The 15,998-nt window shown below is 44.7% G+C and overlaps 1 protein-coding gene across 1 annotated transcript in view; it reads right to left on the bottom strand.

The window, feature by feature from the left end:
- FARP1 (FERM, ARH/RhoGEF and pleckstrin domain protein 1) overlaps positions 1-15,998 on the bottom strand; it is a 300,786-nt gene that overhangs the window by 226,000 nt on the left and 58,788 nt on the right. The window contains exon 2 of the mRNA XM_043892272.1: positions 8,591-8,786. Within this exon, the coding sequence (XP_043748207.1) occupies positions 8,591-8,761 (171 nt within the window). The 5' untranslated portion in view covers positions 8,762-8,786. The remainder of the gene's footprint in view (positions 1-8,590; positions 8,787-15,998) is intronic.

Genomic DNA, 15,998 nt, shown 5'->3' with positions numbered 1-15,998 from the left:
TGAAGTGTGTGTTCTCCAGATTCAGAAACAAGGAAACAGGTTGAGAGTGGTTATCTTCTCACCCAGAGCGCCCGCCCCCCTCCCAGCTAGTAAGCCATGAAGCCAGGACGCACTTCTAGCCCAGGTCCCGATTTTCCCCTTTTAACCACTCTGTTTCTTATAATTAGGACAATTTATTATCTCCACTTATAAGAGGGAGGGAAAGCAGCTTCTCAAACTCCCTACGTCTCCCCAGAATATTGGCCCATTTTACCACCAGATACAGACATTCTCGGTTATAGTTTATTCCTCTTATTTATTAGCGTCTACTGAGAGACTTTTCAGGGAGAAAATAGCAAACAGCTGTTAGAGAATTCCTGCCATCACGTCAGAGCCACAGAAACGACTTTGATCAAGAGTCTACATTGAAGTTGAAAGGGGAACACAAACATTTTGGGCCAACATTTAAGTTCCACTCTTCACATCTAAGGATCTAGAAAGTAAAGGCGAACAGGATTTTGCTGAAATGATTTATGAAAAAAAAATTTTTATCTATTAAAATAGCCTTTAAATTTAACCTCAAGAGACCAGACCCAGACGGACCATTTATCATTCAAGTTAAATAAAACACAGAGTGGACGGTGCAAAAGCAGAGTGGACATAAATACTCTTTCAGAAACTCTGCTAAGAGACGGAGCCAAAAGCAACACTGATAAGGGGAAAGAAATATTGACTCATGTTTAAAAAGCTTGAGTGAACTTGTGAAATTCCTTTCCCTCTTTCTGGTTCAAACTGCAGCTGCTTAAGAGGCAGTTAATGGAGCTCTGGGCACACACACCTCCCTTCTGGTTTTAAATGGTCGATTAAATTTTATTTAGGTCTCAGTACAGCCGCCACCAGCTCTTACGTGCACATTTATACAAAAGAAGAAAATAAAGGAGCCCTGAACTCATACCTCCCATCTAAGAGCATATAATCCATCAACTGCAAGGAATAACCCCACTGCCGGGGACATATGATTCCAGGGGAGAAGCAGGACACATATTAAAAAGATATACCAATACTCCCCCCCCCCCCCAAGATCTTAGGTTAAATATACATTCCACCTCTTTGGGAAGAGGAAAAAACAAAGACATTCAGTGGCTTTAGATCCAAAAGGGCATTGTCTCTAAGATGGCTAACATAGAAATTAAACAGGGAAACAAAATCATTCACAACAAGACAAAGACGGAGAAAAGGACCTTGTTTTTCTACAGGCACAGTTGCTGTGAGCTACACAAGTTCCGCTCCAAGCCAGCAGCATCCCTTCTTCCTGATGTAACTAAGGAAAGTGAACTGAAAGTGTTCGTTGCTCAGTCGTGTCGGACTCTTTGTGACCCTATGGATTGTAGCCCGCCAGGCTCCTCTGTCCGTGGGATTTTCCAGGCAAAAATACTGGAATGGGTTGCCATGCCCTCCTCCAGGGGATCTTTCCGACCAGGGGATCGAACCCGGGTCTCCTGCATTGCAGGTCGATTCTTTACCATCTGAGCCACCAGGAAAGTTGTCGATGTAAACTAGGGAGTCCCAAAAAGACAACACAGAGCTTTTTAAAGAGACAAACTTTGGCTACATCCTCTTTTTCTGAGCACCAGATTATGAAGAGAGTTTAAAAATTCTCCAACCATTTAAGACCTTTTGCAGAAACACAAAGCACTTGGAGGAATAAGCCCTCGACTGATGTCAAGGCCAGGTTACAGTGAAAAATAAACGATTGCTTCATTTCAAAAGCTAAGAAAATGAAATAAAGGTTTAATCATTTATGGACTGACCATGCCAGACTCCTAATTAGGTATGAGATAACACAGGCACTTTTGCCCTCAGTTTAAAAAAAAAAAAAAGAAAGAAAAACCTTTGCAGTCTCTCTTATTATGACATGCAAACTATTTTTCTTAAAAATTTTAGATGTCTGTTTCCAACAAAGTTGTTTGTTCCCGCTAATAATGCGTTGTCTGGCAAATACCTGATTTCTTTCTATCTTCTCAAGTGGCATGAAGTTTAGCCCAATTTAGTTCAGTGATACTTATTTAGGTTACCCCACCCATCTGGGCTTCCCTGATGGCTCAGATGGTAAAGAATCTGCCTGCCGTGCAGGAGACTCAGGTTCAAGCCCTGGGTCAGGAAGATCCCCTGGAAAATGGAGTAGCTACCCATTCCATTATTCTTGGCTGGAGGATTCCACAGACATGGGAGCCTGGTGGGATACAGTCCATGGGTCACAAAGAGTCGGACATGAGTTAACACACACACACACACAACACAACACACAAACACACATTAAATCCTAACATTTCCTGATGCCCCATAAGCATGTTTGTGGCTGTCACTGAGCCGTGTCTGACTCTCTGCGACCCCACGGACTGCAGCACAACGGGCTCCCCTGTCCTTCACCATCTCCTGGAATCTGCTCACACGCATGCGTGCTTATTCACCTTCGCCGTATTTGATTTGAGCACTTACCAGTTACACAAGAACTGTTAATACCACCTCCGATGAGGTTTTTGTAATATTTCTTAGATTAAAATCCCTTTTCTCAAGAGTTTACTATTTGCCTGAGGAATTAACAAACATAATCATGGAGAGGTAATTAACCAACAGAAGATGTCAATGCAAGGTTCCAACTTTCGAAAAAAAGAAAGGGGGGGGGAAAGCATGGATTATCATCTGAACCAAACTCTTCATTTTGCAGATAAGGAAACTGAGTCTCAGTGGGGTTATACTTAGAGGGAGAAACAAGATTAGAGCTTCTGATTCCAAGTCTAATTAGAGGTATGGACAACAAGTAGTTTAAGACAGAGATAAAAAAAAAAAAAAGACAGAGATGACCCCCACCCAGGAGCCCTGGGGAGAGGCTTGGATGGTTGGGGGATCTCGACAAATTTGTTGGTGGATGTTGGGCGGTGTTTACAAATAGGAAAGGAACCAGAGCAGCTGGAAGATGAGAATTTGAAAGGAGCCTTGGAGGCAAGTTTGGAAACATCCAGTAAGGCAAGACAGTGGAAGCCCACAGATCTTATACGACGAGGCAGCAGCTCGGGGCGAGGGAAGGCGGACAAAGCCGGGGTCACGAGGGCTGGGTTCCAATCCCAGTGCTATCCCAACACCATACAAATGTGAGGAGGTGACTCGAAGAGCTCCCCAGGGGTTCCCCCTCATCTTAAAGGAGATGACAGCACCACCCAGTTTTCCTCATCTGTGAGAAGTACATGAATGAACAGAGGTGTGGGCAGTCGGTCACAGGTTATGGCATCAGCCTGAGGCACTGTGGAGGAACAGAATATAAGGATAAATAAGAACCAAAGGGGCCGGGCCCCCACAGAGCTCCCCTTCTACCTGCAGGAAGTCAAAACTAAGCATGATAAACAAGTCAAGAGAATTTTCCAGCTTGAGATGCTAAGGCAGAGGATGAACCAACCCAGGACCGATGGTGGAGAATAAGGAAAAAGTCACCGGAGCACTGGGCCGTCTGCCTCTCTCCCAGCCTCCCCAAACTAAGAAGCTCACACTTTACCCTCAGGCACCTGGGAGGTGGAAAGGCTTCTCAGGAAAGCCTCGACAAAACACCAACACAGGGGCAGGAGGATCAGCCCCCGGGGATGGTGGTGGCCGACTCGGAGCGCCCCGTACCCACACCAGGGCGACTCCGGCTCGCTCCTCAACACAGGCCTGGGGTCTTCCCATCACCTGTGAGCATCTTTCCCAGACCGGCTTCCCAGGGCTGCTCAAGAGCAGCAAAACATGGCTCCGTTTTCAGGTCCTCTTCTCTGCTCCTCCTAGCGCAGCCTTGCTAATGAAAACACACAAACTGAATAAACACTTGGGGTAAGAAGCCATCTGCTTCATCCTACAAACGTCAGTAGGAACAGCGTTTTGTTTACCAGCAGGGTCATGAGGACAGGACACATAAAACCTTCTCAGGAACCTTCTGGTGGGGGCGCGGAGGGAGGAAGTCATTTAACCCTTTCAGATCCACACGTCACCTCAAGGTATAACCTCTGGTTGGAAGGGAACACTGCAGATACCACAAGCCACAGGGTGAGGCTTCTCTGCACGGCATTTTCCACATAAAAATGATAAAACCTCTTGGAAGAATTTACTATAAATATTGCATTTGAACTTTCAACTCTGTAGAAAAAAATACCTAAAAAGACCATCCAAGAGCAAAGGTGACCGGGAGAATGAGCCACGGCGTAACAAAGTCTGATGCTCCATGCCCAGGCCTCTCAAAGGATTAAACTCTTTGATAAGACTTCATTCGAGGCGTAAGTAATGATGCAGGCTGGTGTGGCTATCTGGGCCAGGAAGCGTTTGGGGAACGTGCATTTTAAAATGACGACTTTGCCTCCATCCATCCTCTGAAACGAAAGTATCAGGAAAAGACCCAGGAAACTCAGTCCCCCAAGGGAATGATGTGGTTCACAGCGGAATGTTTCCCAAAGGGAATGGTAATGACTTCCGGCCAAGTGCCTGCCCATCTGTGTGACAAATGTGAATTAGCAACGAGAATTTATCGTCACGGGGCGTCCAATCCAAAGAGGGAACATGGGAGGGTGAGGGGGGCTGCGACACCGGGCCCACATGAATTCACAGCAGGAAGTTTTAGAGCAAGGTTTAAAAGCAGTTGTGGGAGGCCGCGTCTCTTGCAATCGTAGTCCCTCCTCTCTAATCACAGGCACAGCGGTTGAGTCACCACGGCCAGCCTGCTGCCTCCCAGCTGCAAGGAGTCCTGGCCCGTTCTCTTCTTAAAGACCACAAGGTAGCAATTTAGAATCAGCACAGTCAATAAAAATGCTGATCGCTGACTTTCTACCGGCAGTTATGGAAAACATCTGTTGCCTATGGGTTGAGAAGGAACATTCTGACCCAACTCGAATAAGACTTTTAAAAATTAGACATGAATGGATGAGGCATGTGAAAAACTAACAATAACAGTAATCCTACTTGTCAGATCAACTCAGCCTAATATTCAAACTTTTAAATGAGCACCTAACTACACTCAAGGCATTGTGCTGGGTGCTGGGGACGAGGCAATAAGGCAAGGACCCAGGCCCAAGAAGCCAGCAGTGAAACGCAAAATGCACATGGGCGAGGCTCCAAAGTCACTGTAGACAGGGACTGCAGCCATGAAATTAAAAGATGCTTGCTCCTTGGAAGAGAAGGCAATGGCACCCCACTCCAGTACTCTTGCCTGGAAACTCCCATGGACGGAGGAGCCTGGTGGGCTGCAGTCCATGTGGTCGCTAAGAGTCGGACACGACTGAGCGACTTCACTTTCACTTTCCACTTTCACGCATTGGAGAAGGAAATGGCAACCCACTCCAGTGTTCTTGCCTGGAGAATCCCAGGGACGGCGGAGCCTGGTGGGCTGCCGTCTATGGGGTCGCACAGAGTCAGACACAACTGAAGCGACTTAGCAGCAGCAACTCCTTGGAAGAAAAGCTATGACCAACCTAGACAGCATATTAAAAGCAGAGACATCACTCTGCTGACAAAGGTCCGCACAGTCAAAGCTATGGTTTTTCCAGTAGTCATGTATGGATGTGAGAGCTGGACCATCAAGAAAGCTGAGAACCTAAGAATTGATGCTTTCGAACTGTGGTGCTGGAGAAGACTCTTGAGAGTCCCTTAGACAACAAGGAGATCAAACCAGTCAACCCTAAAGGAAATCAACCATGAATATTCATTGGAAGGACTGATGCTAAAGCTCCAATACTTTGGCCACCTGACGTGAAGAGCTGACTCATTGGAAAAGACCCTGATGCTGGGAAATATTGAGGGCAGGAGAAGGGGACGACAGAGAATGAGATGGTTGTATGGCATCACCAACTCAATGGACACGAGTGTGAGCAAACTCCGGGAGATGGTGAAGGACAGGGAAGCCTGGTGTGCTGCAGTCCATGGGGTCACAAAGAGTCAGACACGACTGAGTGACTGAATGTCAACAACAACATCAATCATATTATGTTCCAAGCTCTTTGTATGTGCCAAGAGTTGTTCATTTGTATCAACTCTTTTGTTCTCATGAAATGAGGTAGGGTTTATGATGAGCCTCATTTTACAGAGGAGAAAACTGAGAGAGATTAAGTACCTTGCCCAAGGTGATCAGTGAGTCGGTAGGAGAAGCTGCGATTTAAATCTCAGTGGTCCAACTCCCCCCTGACATACCTATGAGCAAAGAGGTCTGAAGGAGGGAAGCAACAGTCCCACCTACTGTCTCAAGAAGTTAGCACCTGGGTAAAACAGAGAGGGCCTCTAAGGGTGCAGAGGAGTTTATGGGTGGGCGGGAGGGGCGAGGTGGTATAAGAAGCCTTCCAGGCAGAGGAGTCATAAATGCAAAGCACGGACATCAGAAATTATCAAGTAAATTCATTTTAAAAGATGCAAACAAACTTCTATTCCTATTTTCTTAGGCAGAGAGTTCCTATCTAGCTCGTAGCTAAACTGTAGCTAGGAATGGAGTTTTGACAGTCTTTGCTTCAAGGAAACAAGAACTGCAAATGAGTACATATAATGCTCCTGTGTACATAACAGCAGAGTTTGATGGCCCTCTGGTCCAAACCCATATATGGGAATACCATTTAAAAGAACATATTGCTAGAGATTTGGGCTCAGAAGTCCTGAACAGTACCAAAGGAGAAACACTGAAACAAAATACCTCACCAAACCAGTCTTGCAACAAAAAGAAAGTGGGGGAGAGGGGGGTGGAAGGCGGTGGGACTTGTTCCAGAAGGTCTGAGTCTACCAGGATGGCAGGTGTGCGCCTCTGTTTTTTACAATTTCAGCAGATAAGCAGCGACTGTTCCTCAGAATATGAAGTTCCCAAGTCCTTCAAGAGATAGGAATTCCACAACGAGAAAATGAGAAAGGTACAAAGGTCATTTGCAGTGTGCGATAAATTGGCAGGTTTAAACATAGGTCTTCTGAAGTTTGTCTTCCCTGAGACACTTAATGGTAATTCACACTTTTGGAACAATAGTCTTGGAAATGAATACGACTGAGTGACTCATATCATATAAACGATTAAATGATGGGTTGCAGACGTTAATGCCGACTGTTAAAATTTTAGTTGCTCCAGCCAACAGGAATAATAGACAGATTGTCTCCACTTTAAAAACAGGTTAGGTTCCCAAAGTTTGTTTACAATTGGGCTGTTTGGAATTCAAGTTATTTTTTCACCCCCACATGCAAGCAGCATGAGATACAGTGTGTAGTACCCAAGAGAGAACACAGGGAAAAAGCCAGAGTGTGCTGTGAATTCTACGGATGCTAATTAATTCTTGAGAAAAGTGCCATCGGCACCATACAGAGGTGAACACACGTCCAGACTCTCCCTGCCATTGAAGAGATCGTCTACCTGCACGTAACTGGTGGTGGTTCCTGAGCCTCAGGCAGGAGTGGGGTTTCAAGAGGAGATTGAGGAGAAGGATGGGAAAAGAGGGGAAGGGGCGACAGGGCAGAGGTTCCAAGGAAAACAGCAGAACCATGGGGGTGTGCAGCTCCAGCTGATGAACAAGGCAAGGCTGCTGTTCCTTCATCTCTGCCTGCCTCCTGGACACCTCTTTTGTCCTCCCCCAGCCCCTGGGATAGGGGTCTCTTCAATTCTAGGACTGCTGGACTGTAGGCTGGGTTCAGGGTTTTTCTTTACCCCCACTCCCTACCCACAGTCAGCAAGTTCTCTCCTGATGTCAGAACACCCATTCAGCTCTGATTTTTCTTGCCAGTCACGCAGAGAAATGGAGCGCTCACACACATGCACTGACCTTTAGAGGAATTGCTTGTAAGCAAGGTTCGATCCCAGGGTTGGGAAGATCCCCTGGAGAAGGGAAAGGCTACCCACTCCAATATTCTGGCCTGGAGAATTCCACAGACTGGATAGTCCATGAGATCGCAAAGAGTTGGACACAACTGAGCAACTTTCACAAGGAGATCAAACCGGTTAGTCCTAAAGGAAACCAACCCTGAATATTCATTGGAAGGACTGGTGCTAAAGCTCCAATACTTTGGCCACTTGATACGAAGAGTCAACTCACTGGAAAAGACCCTGATGCTGGGAAAGATTGAGGGCAGGAAGAGAAGGGGGCAGAGGATGAGATGGTTGGATGGCATCACCAAGTCAATGGACATGAATGTGAGCAACCTCCAGGAGATGGTGAAGAACAGGGAAGCCTGGCGTGCTGCAGTCCACGGGGTCACAAAGAGTCGGACATGGCTGAGTGACTGAACAACCACAAAGGAAATTAAACTGAGATTGAAACCACAATTCCCTCTAACTCAGAAACATAAGTAACACACACATAGGCATATACACAGGTGTCTATTAGTACATGGAAAGTCAGAGGAGAATTCAAGTGACACACCCACTGATATCACTCGTACTCGGTGCACGCAATCAAAAAATCAACACGCATCAATCCAAAAAACCACAGCTCGGACGGAACCAGAAGGAACCAGAGGAGCATGGTGAGGTGGGAAGAGGGCTGCTGAATACACAGACCATCTTCCCGCCACCCAGCAGCACCGAAACCCAGGGCTGAGACGAGCGCCCCCACGCCGAAGGCTGTCCCCAACTTACTGGAACTTCAAAGGCCTCCTGGGTATCATCCAGCATCTGGATCTTGATGGACATGAGTTTTCCTGAAGGCGTGGGGGGCGGCTTCTGTCCATGTTCCAACGTACTGATCCCCGAATTCTCCGGGGCCCCCAGTCTCGATCCTGGAGTTGGCCTCTGCTCTATCTCTCCCATGATGAAAGCAGATTATATACAGTATCTACCGGAAGCAGAGAGAGAAGAAAGATACATCAGAAGAGAAGATGCATCGAGACCACTTCAGTAACATTTGTTCTCTCTGCTCTTCATTGTAGGAATCCCGCCCTTGCCCCCCCGGAAACACATGAGGGCCGGTCAGCGCTCCCCCCAACCCCGGGGCAGCAATCACCTGCTGAGGCTTCAGTTCATTCAAGAACAATGTCACCTTTAGCCACGCAAGGCATGCTAATATTGGAGCATATTTTATTCTTCTGCATATTTTTACATAGCTTATCCTTTTCTAGTTTTACATTCAGCTCTTAATTGTTCATATGATAGACTGTGTTCTACATTATTATTATTATTCAGGCTCTACGAGAATCAGGTACCACTCAACACACATTTCCAGTCTGCTGGGAAGATAATGAGCAGTACCTAATCCTTATGATTAGTATCCATTAGTTACCTTTTATGGATCCAGGAACAGACCAAGCAATGCAGACATTAGCAAGATAAACAGATAAAACGTATCTTGTGGCTCCCAAGCTTATAATCTGGTTGAAGAAACTAAACATGCACTTGCACAAACACAGAGGACATTAGGTAGGGTCTTTCCTCTCAATTTCTTATTGGTTTCTATGACAATTACCTCCTAATTAATTTCTTTCCTGCCACACCCCTCCCTCAATTGTTCCCCCTTTCCCAGGAAACCATCCTACATATTATGGTATTGACAAAGCTCTCTTCTCCACCATTCAGAGGTTAAGAGCTAAACTCAGCTGAGTCTCCAATGTTGGGTAATACTTGGAAAGAGACAAGGAGAAGGAATTCCAGGGAAGCAGAACAGCACAGAGAAAGCCATGGGACAGAAATCAGGAGGCATTCAGGAAGACGAGTGAGACTCACTGCTACAAAGTCAAAGATTCATGTGGAAACTAGGTTGGAATCAGACCACAGTGGACATCAAAAAGCCTAGCTGAGAAATATGGTCTTCACCCTGCAGGGAGTCAGTGAATAATGACACAACAAAAGTAGAACTTGAGAAAAATGAATCTGAAGATGATATACACTAATGGGTTGGAAAAAGAGATGAGCTGGCGGGGACTGGGGTAGACCAGTTACAGAGCTACTGCAGCAATTTGAGCTTGAGGGGATAACTTGAACAGTGGTGATGGAAATAAAAAGATGATGCTATAAAACTCATGTTCATGGAAAGATTAACCTGATGTTGTAAACAGTGAGCTCCTGGGAAGGAGGAGATTAAAGTTTAACAATGAATAGCAAGTTTTAAGCCAGGACAGAAGGGAAGATGTGGGAGGGGAAGGTGTGTGCGCTGGGGGCACTGTTGAGGGTTATGGAAGGATGGCTATCCAGTAAGCTGCAGGGACGGTGGAGCTGAATTTGGGCTGTGGGTTCAGAGTCCATGTCGCTGTGGAAGTGTAAGTCAGGGTGAGAGAGAATGTGAAGGGGTGGGTGGAACATGGCAATGAAAAAGCAGAAAGAACAAACATACCCAACCATGGGGGTTATTATGGACTGAACCGTGCCCTCCCCCCTCCCCAAATTCTTATGTTGAAGCACTAACCCCGGGAAACCCAGAATGTGTATTTGGAGGGAGGAGTAGAAGAGGTGACTAAGTTAAAAAAGTCACTAAGGAAGAGGGAGGCAGAGGATGAGATGGTTAGAGAGCATCACCAACTCAATGGATATGAATCTGAGCAAACTCTGGAAGACAGTGAAGGACAGGGAAGCCTGGGGTGCTGCAGTCCTCGGGGTCACAAAAAGTCAGACTGATTTAGCAACTGAACAACAACATCACCCAATCCAATTGGCATCCTCATAAGAGGAGAAAATCTGGACAAAGAGACACCAGGAATGCACAGAGGAAAGGCCACGGAAGGACACAGGGAGAAGGTGGCCTCAGGAGAACCAATCCTGCCAACACCTTGATCTAAGCGTCCAGCCTCCAGGACTGAGAGAAAATACATCTCTGATAAGACAGCTGGCCGGCGGGACTTCGGGGTGGCAGTAAATTCACACAAGGGTCGATGGAGAAGAGGCAGAGAAAGAGTGACCTGCCTTACTGACACAAAGTCACAGAAGGGACACTCCTGGTCACCTGTGGCGAGAGTGTGGATCTCAGGGCTGTGTTTCACACATTTGTAAACAAGCCACCCTCCAGCTCTTCGCCTCAGGATAAACCGTGCTTATTTTGCAGGTTCTTCTTGCCCAAGGCTCTTCCCTGTCCTGAAAGGTAAGCCAGGTTTCCCAGGAGCTTCCCACTAAATTTCTTATGGAAACCTCTCCTTTTCTCTCTGTGAACCTTGAACGTTCTCACTGTGACACAGAGGACTGGCCTAGAGGCCAATAGATTAGAAACTCTGGAGTCACTCAGTAAGCTGGGTCACTGACTCAAAGAACTTTGGCCTAAAAAGACATACCGTTTAACTGGACAGGGAGTGAGTCTGACCACCACCCAGGACACATCATTTACTACTTAGTAATGTTTCTCCCATGCTCACTTCCCCCACCAACTTTCCACCAAAGCCTGTTAGACCTGATTATTCATTCCTCTAGAATCCTTTGAGGTTGGACTTTAGTGTCAAGGCCACACTATTTAAGGACCAGCCTTTTGAGTCCTGCTTCTTTTTCAAATGGCCAGGTCTGATTCCATAGGTCTGCCACAGGTCTAATTTCTGTCCCAAGGTTTTTCTTTTTTTTTTTTTTAAAGAACATAAACCCAAACTGTTTTTAGTTATGTGATTATCCTTTGCTTAATCATCTCCTAGTCTTAAGAAAGACAACTAGACTCTGCTCATGGACTTTACACCGAAGTGAAAGAGATCACCTACATTGGTTCAATCAATCACATGTGTGTGGCATAGATCTAATGAATTATGACATCACTGTGTTTAAAATAATCCTCACAAAGCAGGCAAAATTACTCCCTTACATGTTTTCTAAATTTTGTCTCATGGTTAAAAATAAACACAACTGCCAGAAAAAACTGACATCAGTCCAGCTGGCCTTCTCCATCGCCAGCCTCCTCCTTGCACTCTTGCCTACTCTGGTGTTGATCCCTCCATGCCTCTGGGAGCATCCTCCGCTGCCATCTCCAACCTCACCTTCTGTTCCCTGCACTCCGTCAGAGTGGACAGGCCCTGCCCTCCATCACTGGTACTGACCCTGAGCACACGGCTTCCTACTGCTGAGGCAGAGCAGGATAGGTCTGGCTGTGGCTCTAATGTGCAGCCAGAGAGGGAGGAAAGGGTCTGTCCCCTCATGTCACCCAACCGCAAAGGTGTTCCAGACACATTTGCTCTGTGTCTGACCGGAGCAAAGAGCAAGGCTCCCATCCTCTAAATGGGACCCTTTCTCTCCACGCTGGCCCAAGATCCCCAGGAAAACACTGTAATTTTTAACAGCTTGGCATTTAAAAATTAAACTGAGCTACTGACTTAATAGACAGTACCTTAACTTCCTTTATCTTTAGTCTTTGAATGACCTCATGCCTGGATTATTTCTACTTCTGGATATTAATGTTTCAACAAAGCCTGTCACACTTTCTTTTTGTTGTGATACTTGCAGGCAGATTGTTGCTGTACATGGAAAGTGTTGTTTAACTCAAACATAAATCCAGCCAAGAGTTTTGAGCTGAGCAGGCTAAGAATGTCAAGGGAATATCTGAGCAACGCTGGCAAGGCATGAATGGGTAACAATAACTGAGGCAGGATAGCAAAACTGGTGAGTTCAGTAATAAAACAGCCTTCTACATACACATCTACCAAGCCTAAAGGCCTCCTGTTTATAAGTATCAACCCATGCTTGATTCTGACTTTACCTTCTTAACTTACTCCAACTTCTGAATTCCTAAAGATAAACAGTCAAGGTTAAAAAAAAAAAAAAAAAAGATTAATATTTCTTTCCTTGTGGCATGTTGTTACTATCGTGATCATTCCAGACCTAAAAGTACAGAGCTGTTTGTGAAACTACTTTCTTCTCTAGGTCTTTTTGAAAAGTTAAAGGCAATAACGATTACAACAAAGAAAGTAGTGGAGATTTTAGTTGGCAAAGAAAAGGTAAAAAACTCGAATTGTCTTGTTACAGTCTCTTGGCTTAAAGACTTCCTCTTGGAATTCACCCAAAAGCAACAAGGAACATGAAAATGCAAACTGCATCCCAGAGGAAACTGGAAGACATCTGTAGCACAACAGGAGGGGGTGTTGCCAAACTGCAGGGAAGGTCAGACAGAGGAGAAGAAAAACGCCTGGAGAGGCGGCTCATGCCTGCAGAACCATGCTGCCCAAATAATGAGGATATCCAGCAACACGCCCAGCAGAAACTTTCTGAAAAGGGTAACAGATGTGCAGGTAGCACTAAAAGCTTTCCAGGGCAGCGTATGGTGAGAGATTTCCAGAAGCAGGAAAGATCAAATTAAATGAGATACTATACAGGTAAGACATATTAGCAGGAAGCAGTCTGTTGCCAAGGCAAAGTGAAAAAGAGAGACCCCACTAGGAGCACAACCAGTCTCTGCAACCTTGAGGAAAAACAAGAGTTGAAAGGATTATACATACATACACACACACATACACACTCCCAGGTCACAAGAATTCCCATTGGCATGGGATATGGCCCTGTCTCCCGCCCAGGGGAAGTTCCTATAAATAGCTACTTCATAAAGAACTCACCTAATCACAAAAAAAGAAAACCTTTACAGAGATGCCACAAGAAGAGAAATATGAAAATGAATGACAGATGAACAACACCCACCAAAGCAATGTTACATGCAACAGATGAAAATTTTACCCAAATGTATTTTCATAAATTAACAAAACAATGAAGTAACTGATTCTGTCTACAAAAACAGAGTAGGATTTACAAGAGTTCAGGGAAGCAAGAGAAGGAAATAAAAGAGGAAGAGAGACATCAAGATGAAAAAACAGGAAAATGGTTAAAAACGGCACTGCTATATAATGAATGAATGTGTCATTCTCAAATTCACACACTGAAACTTAATGCCCGGCGTGATGATATTTGGAGTCAGGGTCTTCAGGAGGTGATTAGAGATTGTAAGGGTGGAGCCCTCGTGAATGGGGTTAGTGTCCTTATGAAAAACATTTAGAGAACTCTCATCTCTTCCACTATGTGAGGAAAACATACCACCCAGGACAGTAATCTATGAATCAGGAAGTAGGTCTAGACACTGAACCCACTGACCATTGACCTTGGATTTTCCAGCCTCCAGGACTGTGAGAAATTTAAATTTCTGTTGTCTTCCTGTATGCTACTCTATCTGAGTCCATTTGGGTTGCTTTAACAGACACCAAAATGGAAGTAGCTAAAAGGAAATACACACTGGTGAAAAAATGAGAGTCTTGAGGGGGAAAATGGAAGGAAAAAAAAAAGCCAGCAGAAGATTTAAAACAGGAAAATCATAAATATGGAAGATAAACAGAGGAGACCCAACACACCCTTAACTGGTGTCCCAAAAGAAAAAAGAATAATGGAACAAGAAAATACTTTAAAGGTATAATTCAGGAAAACATTTCAGAAATAAAAGTCTCCATAATAAATAAACACATCATGTCCCAGAACAGAAGTTTCCTGTTTCATCACAGAAATTCAAACATTAAGAAGGAATCATTTGGGCATCTAAATAAAAGTCTAAAAAAACACAAAATATATGAGGGGACAAAAGTTCAGACCCATCCACAGCAACAGCTGTAACCAAGCAAGACTCATGAGTCAGTTCCACATCCTCTGCTGTAGCTCCTCCCTATCTCAGGCATCTTTCCTGAGTTTTTCAGATGCTAGAAACCACCACCAAATGGAAGGAATTAACTACTTGATGATCATGAGCACGTGGACCTCAGATCTACTGATGCCTAAGGACTGATAAAGTTAGCCCGCCCTGTTACCTCGCCATGAACCAATCAGAAAATTGTGCACGAGACACTCACATAACCCTGCTTCACCTGGCCTTTAGAAATGCTTTGCTAAAACACGGATGGACCCAGAAAGTGCCATATTGAGTGAAGTCAGACAAAGGAGGAGAAATATGCTATGATATCCAAGACATGTGGAATCTGAAAAGAAACAATACAAATGAACTTACCTACAAAACAGAAGCAGACTCAATAGACTCAAAGACTCAGAGAATGAATTTATGGTTGCTTGCTGCCAGGGAGGGGGAGGGAGTGGAGAAAGGGAGAAGGGATAGTTAGGGAGTTTGGGATGGACATGTACACACTGCTGTATTTAAAATGGATCACCAACAAGGACCTACTGTCTGACACAGGGAACTCTCTCAATGTTATGTGGCAGCCTGGATGGGAGGGGAGTTTGGAGGAGAATAGATGTATATGTATGGCTGAGTCTCTTCATTGTTCACCTGAAACTATCACAACATTGTTAACTGGCTATACTCCAACACAAATTTTTTTTTTTTTTTTTAATGCTTTGCTGAAAGACTTTGGGAAGTCTGGGAGTTTTTTGAGCATGAGCCACCTGCTCTCTTTGTTGTTTGGGCCTGCAACAAAACTTTCTCTGCTCCAAACTCATGTTTCAGTTTTTTGGGCCTCACTGTGTGTTGAGTACACAAACTTGCACTCAATAACATGTTCAATGTTTAAATGACCAAACTGTTCCAAGAAATAAAAGATGAATCCAAACATGAAATCCAGCTGAATTTTCGTTCAAACATTTAAATGAATCAAGAACTCAGGCCCTTCTGGGGTAAGTTATTAAAGGATAAACTGCAAAACAAGAGGCCAAGCGGTGAGACGAAGGAAAGCAATTATTGGTAAACTTTAAATCCATATGTACAGTAAGAGGAAGGCTAAAATCACTAATATATGCAGAATATTCTAATTCCTGACAGCACAGAAATAATTTAAAAATTGGCAAAGGAAGGAGTTGAGATGGCAAGAGGCCTGTAGGTTAATTGTTACCGTATGTTACTATTAGACAGATAATAAAAAGGGAATTTAAATCCCCAAAAAATACACAAGTGGCTAATAAGCATGCAAAAATATGTTCAGCACTGTTCCCCACTAAGAAATGCAAATTGCATCCACAATGATATTTTGCACCCACTATAAGGGACAGTGACGTGTTATTGACAGTGGGGGAAAAAACTGGAATTTTTCATACACTGCTGATGGCTGGTGGGAATACTAAAAGGGGCAGACTTTGGAGAATATTTGGGACGCTTCTTACAATTTAATCATAA

This window comes from Cervus elaphus, chromosome 30, assembly GCF_910594005.1.
Source record: "Cervus elaphus chromosome 30, mCerEla1.1, whole genome shotgun sequence".
In the NCBI taxonomy this organism is placed as follows: Eukaryota; Metazoa; Chordata; class Mammalia; order Artiodactyla; family Cervidae; genus Cervus; species Cervus elaphus.
The sequence above is the reverse complement of the archived record's forward strand: the minus strand, read 5'-3'. Positions and strand labels throughout refer to the sequence as shown.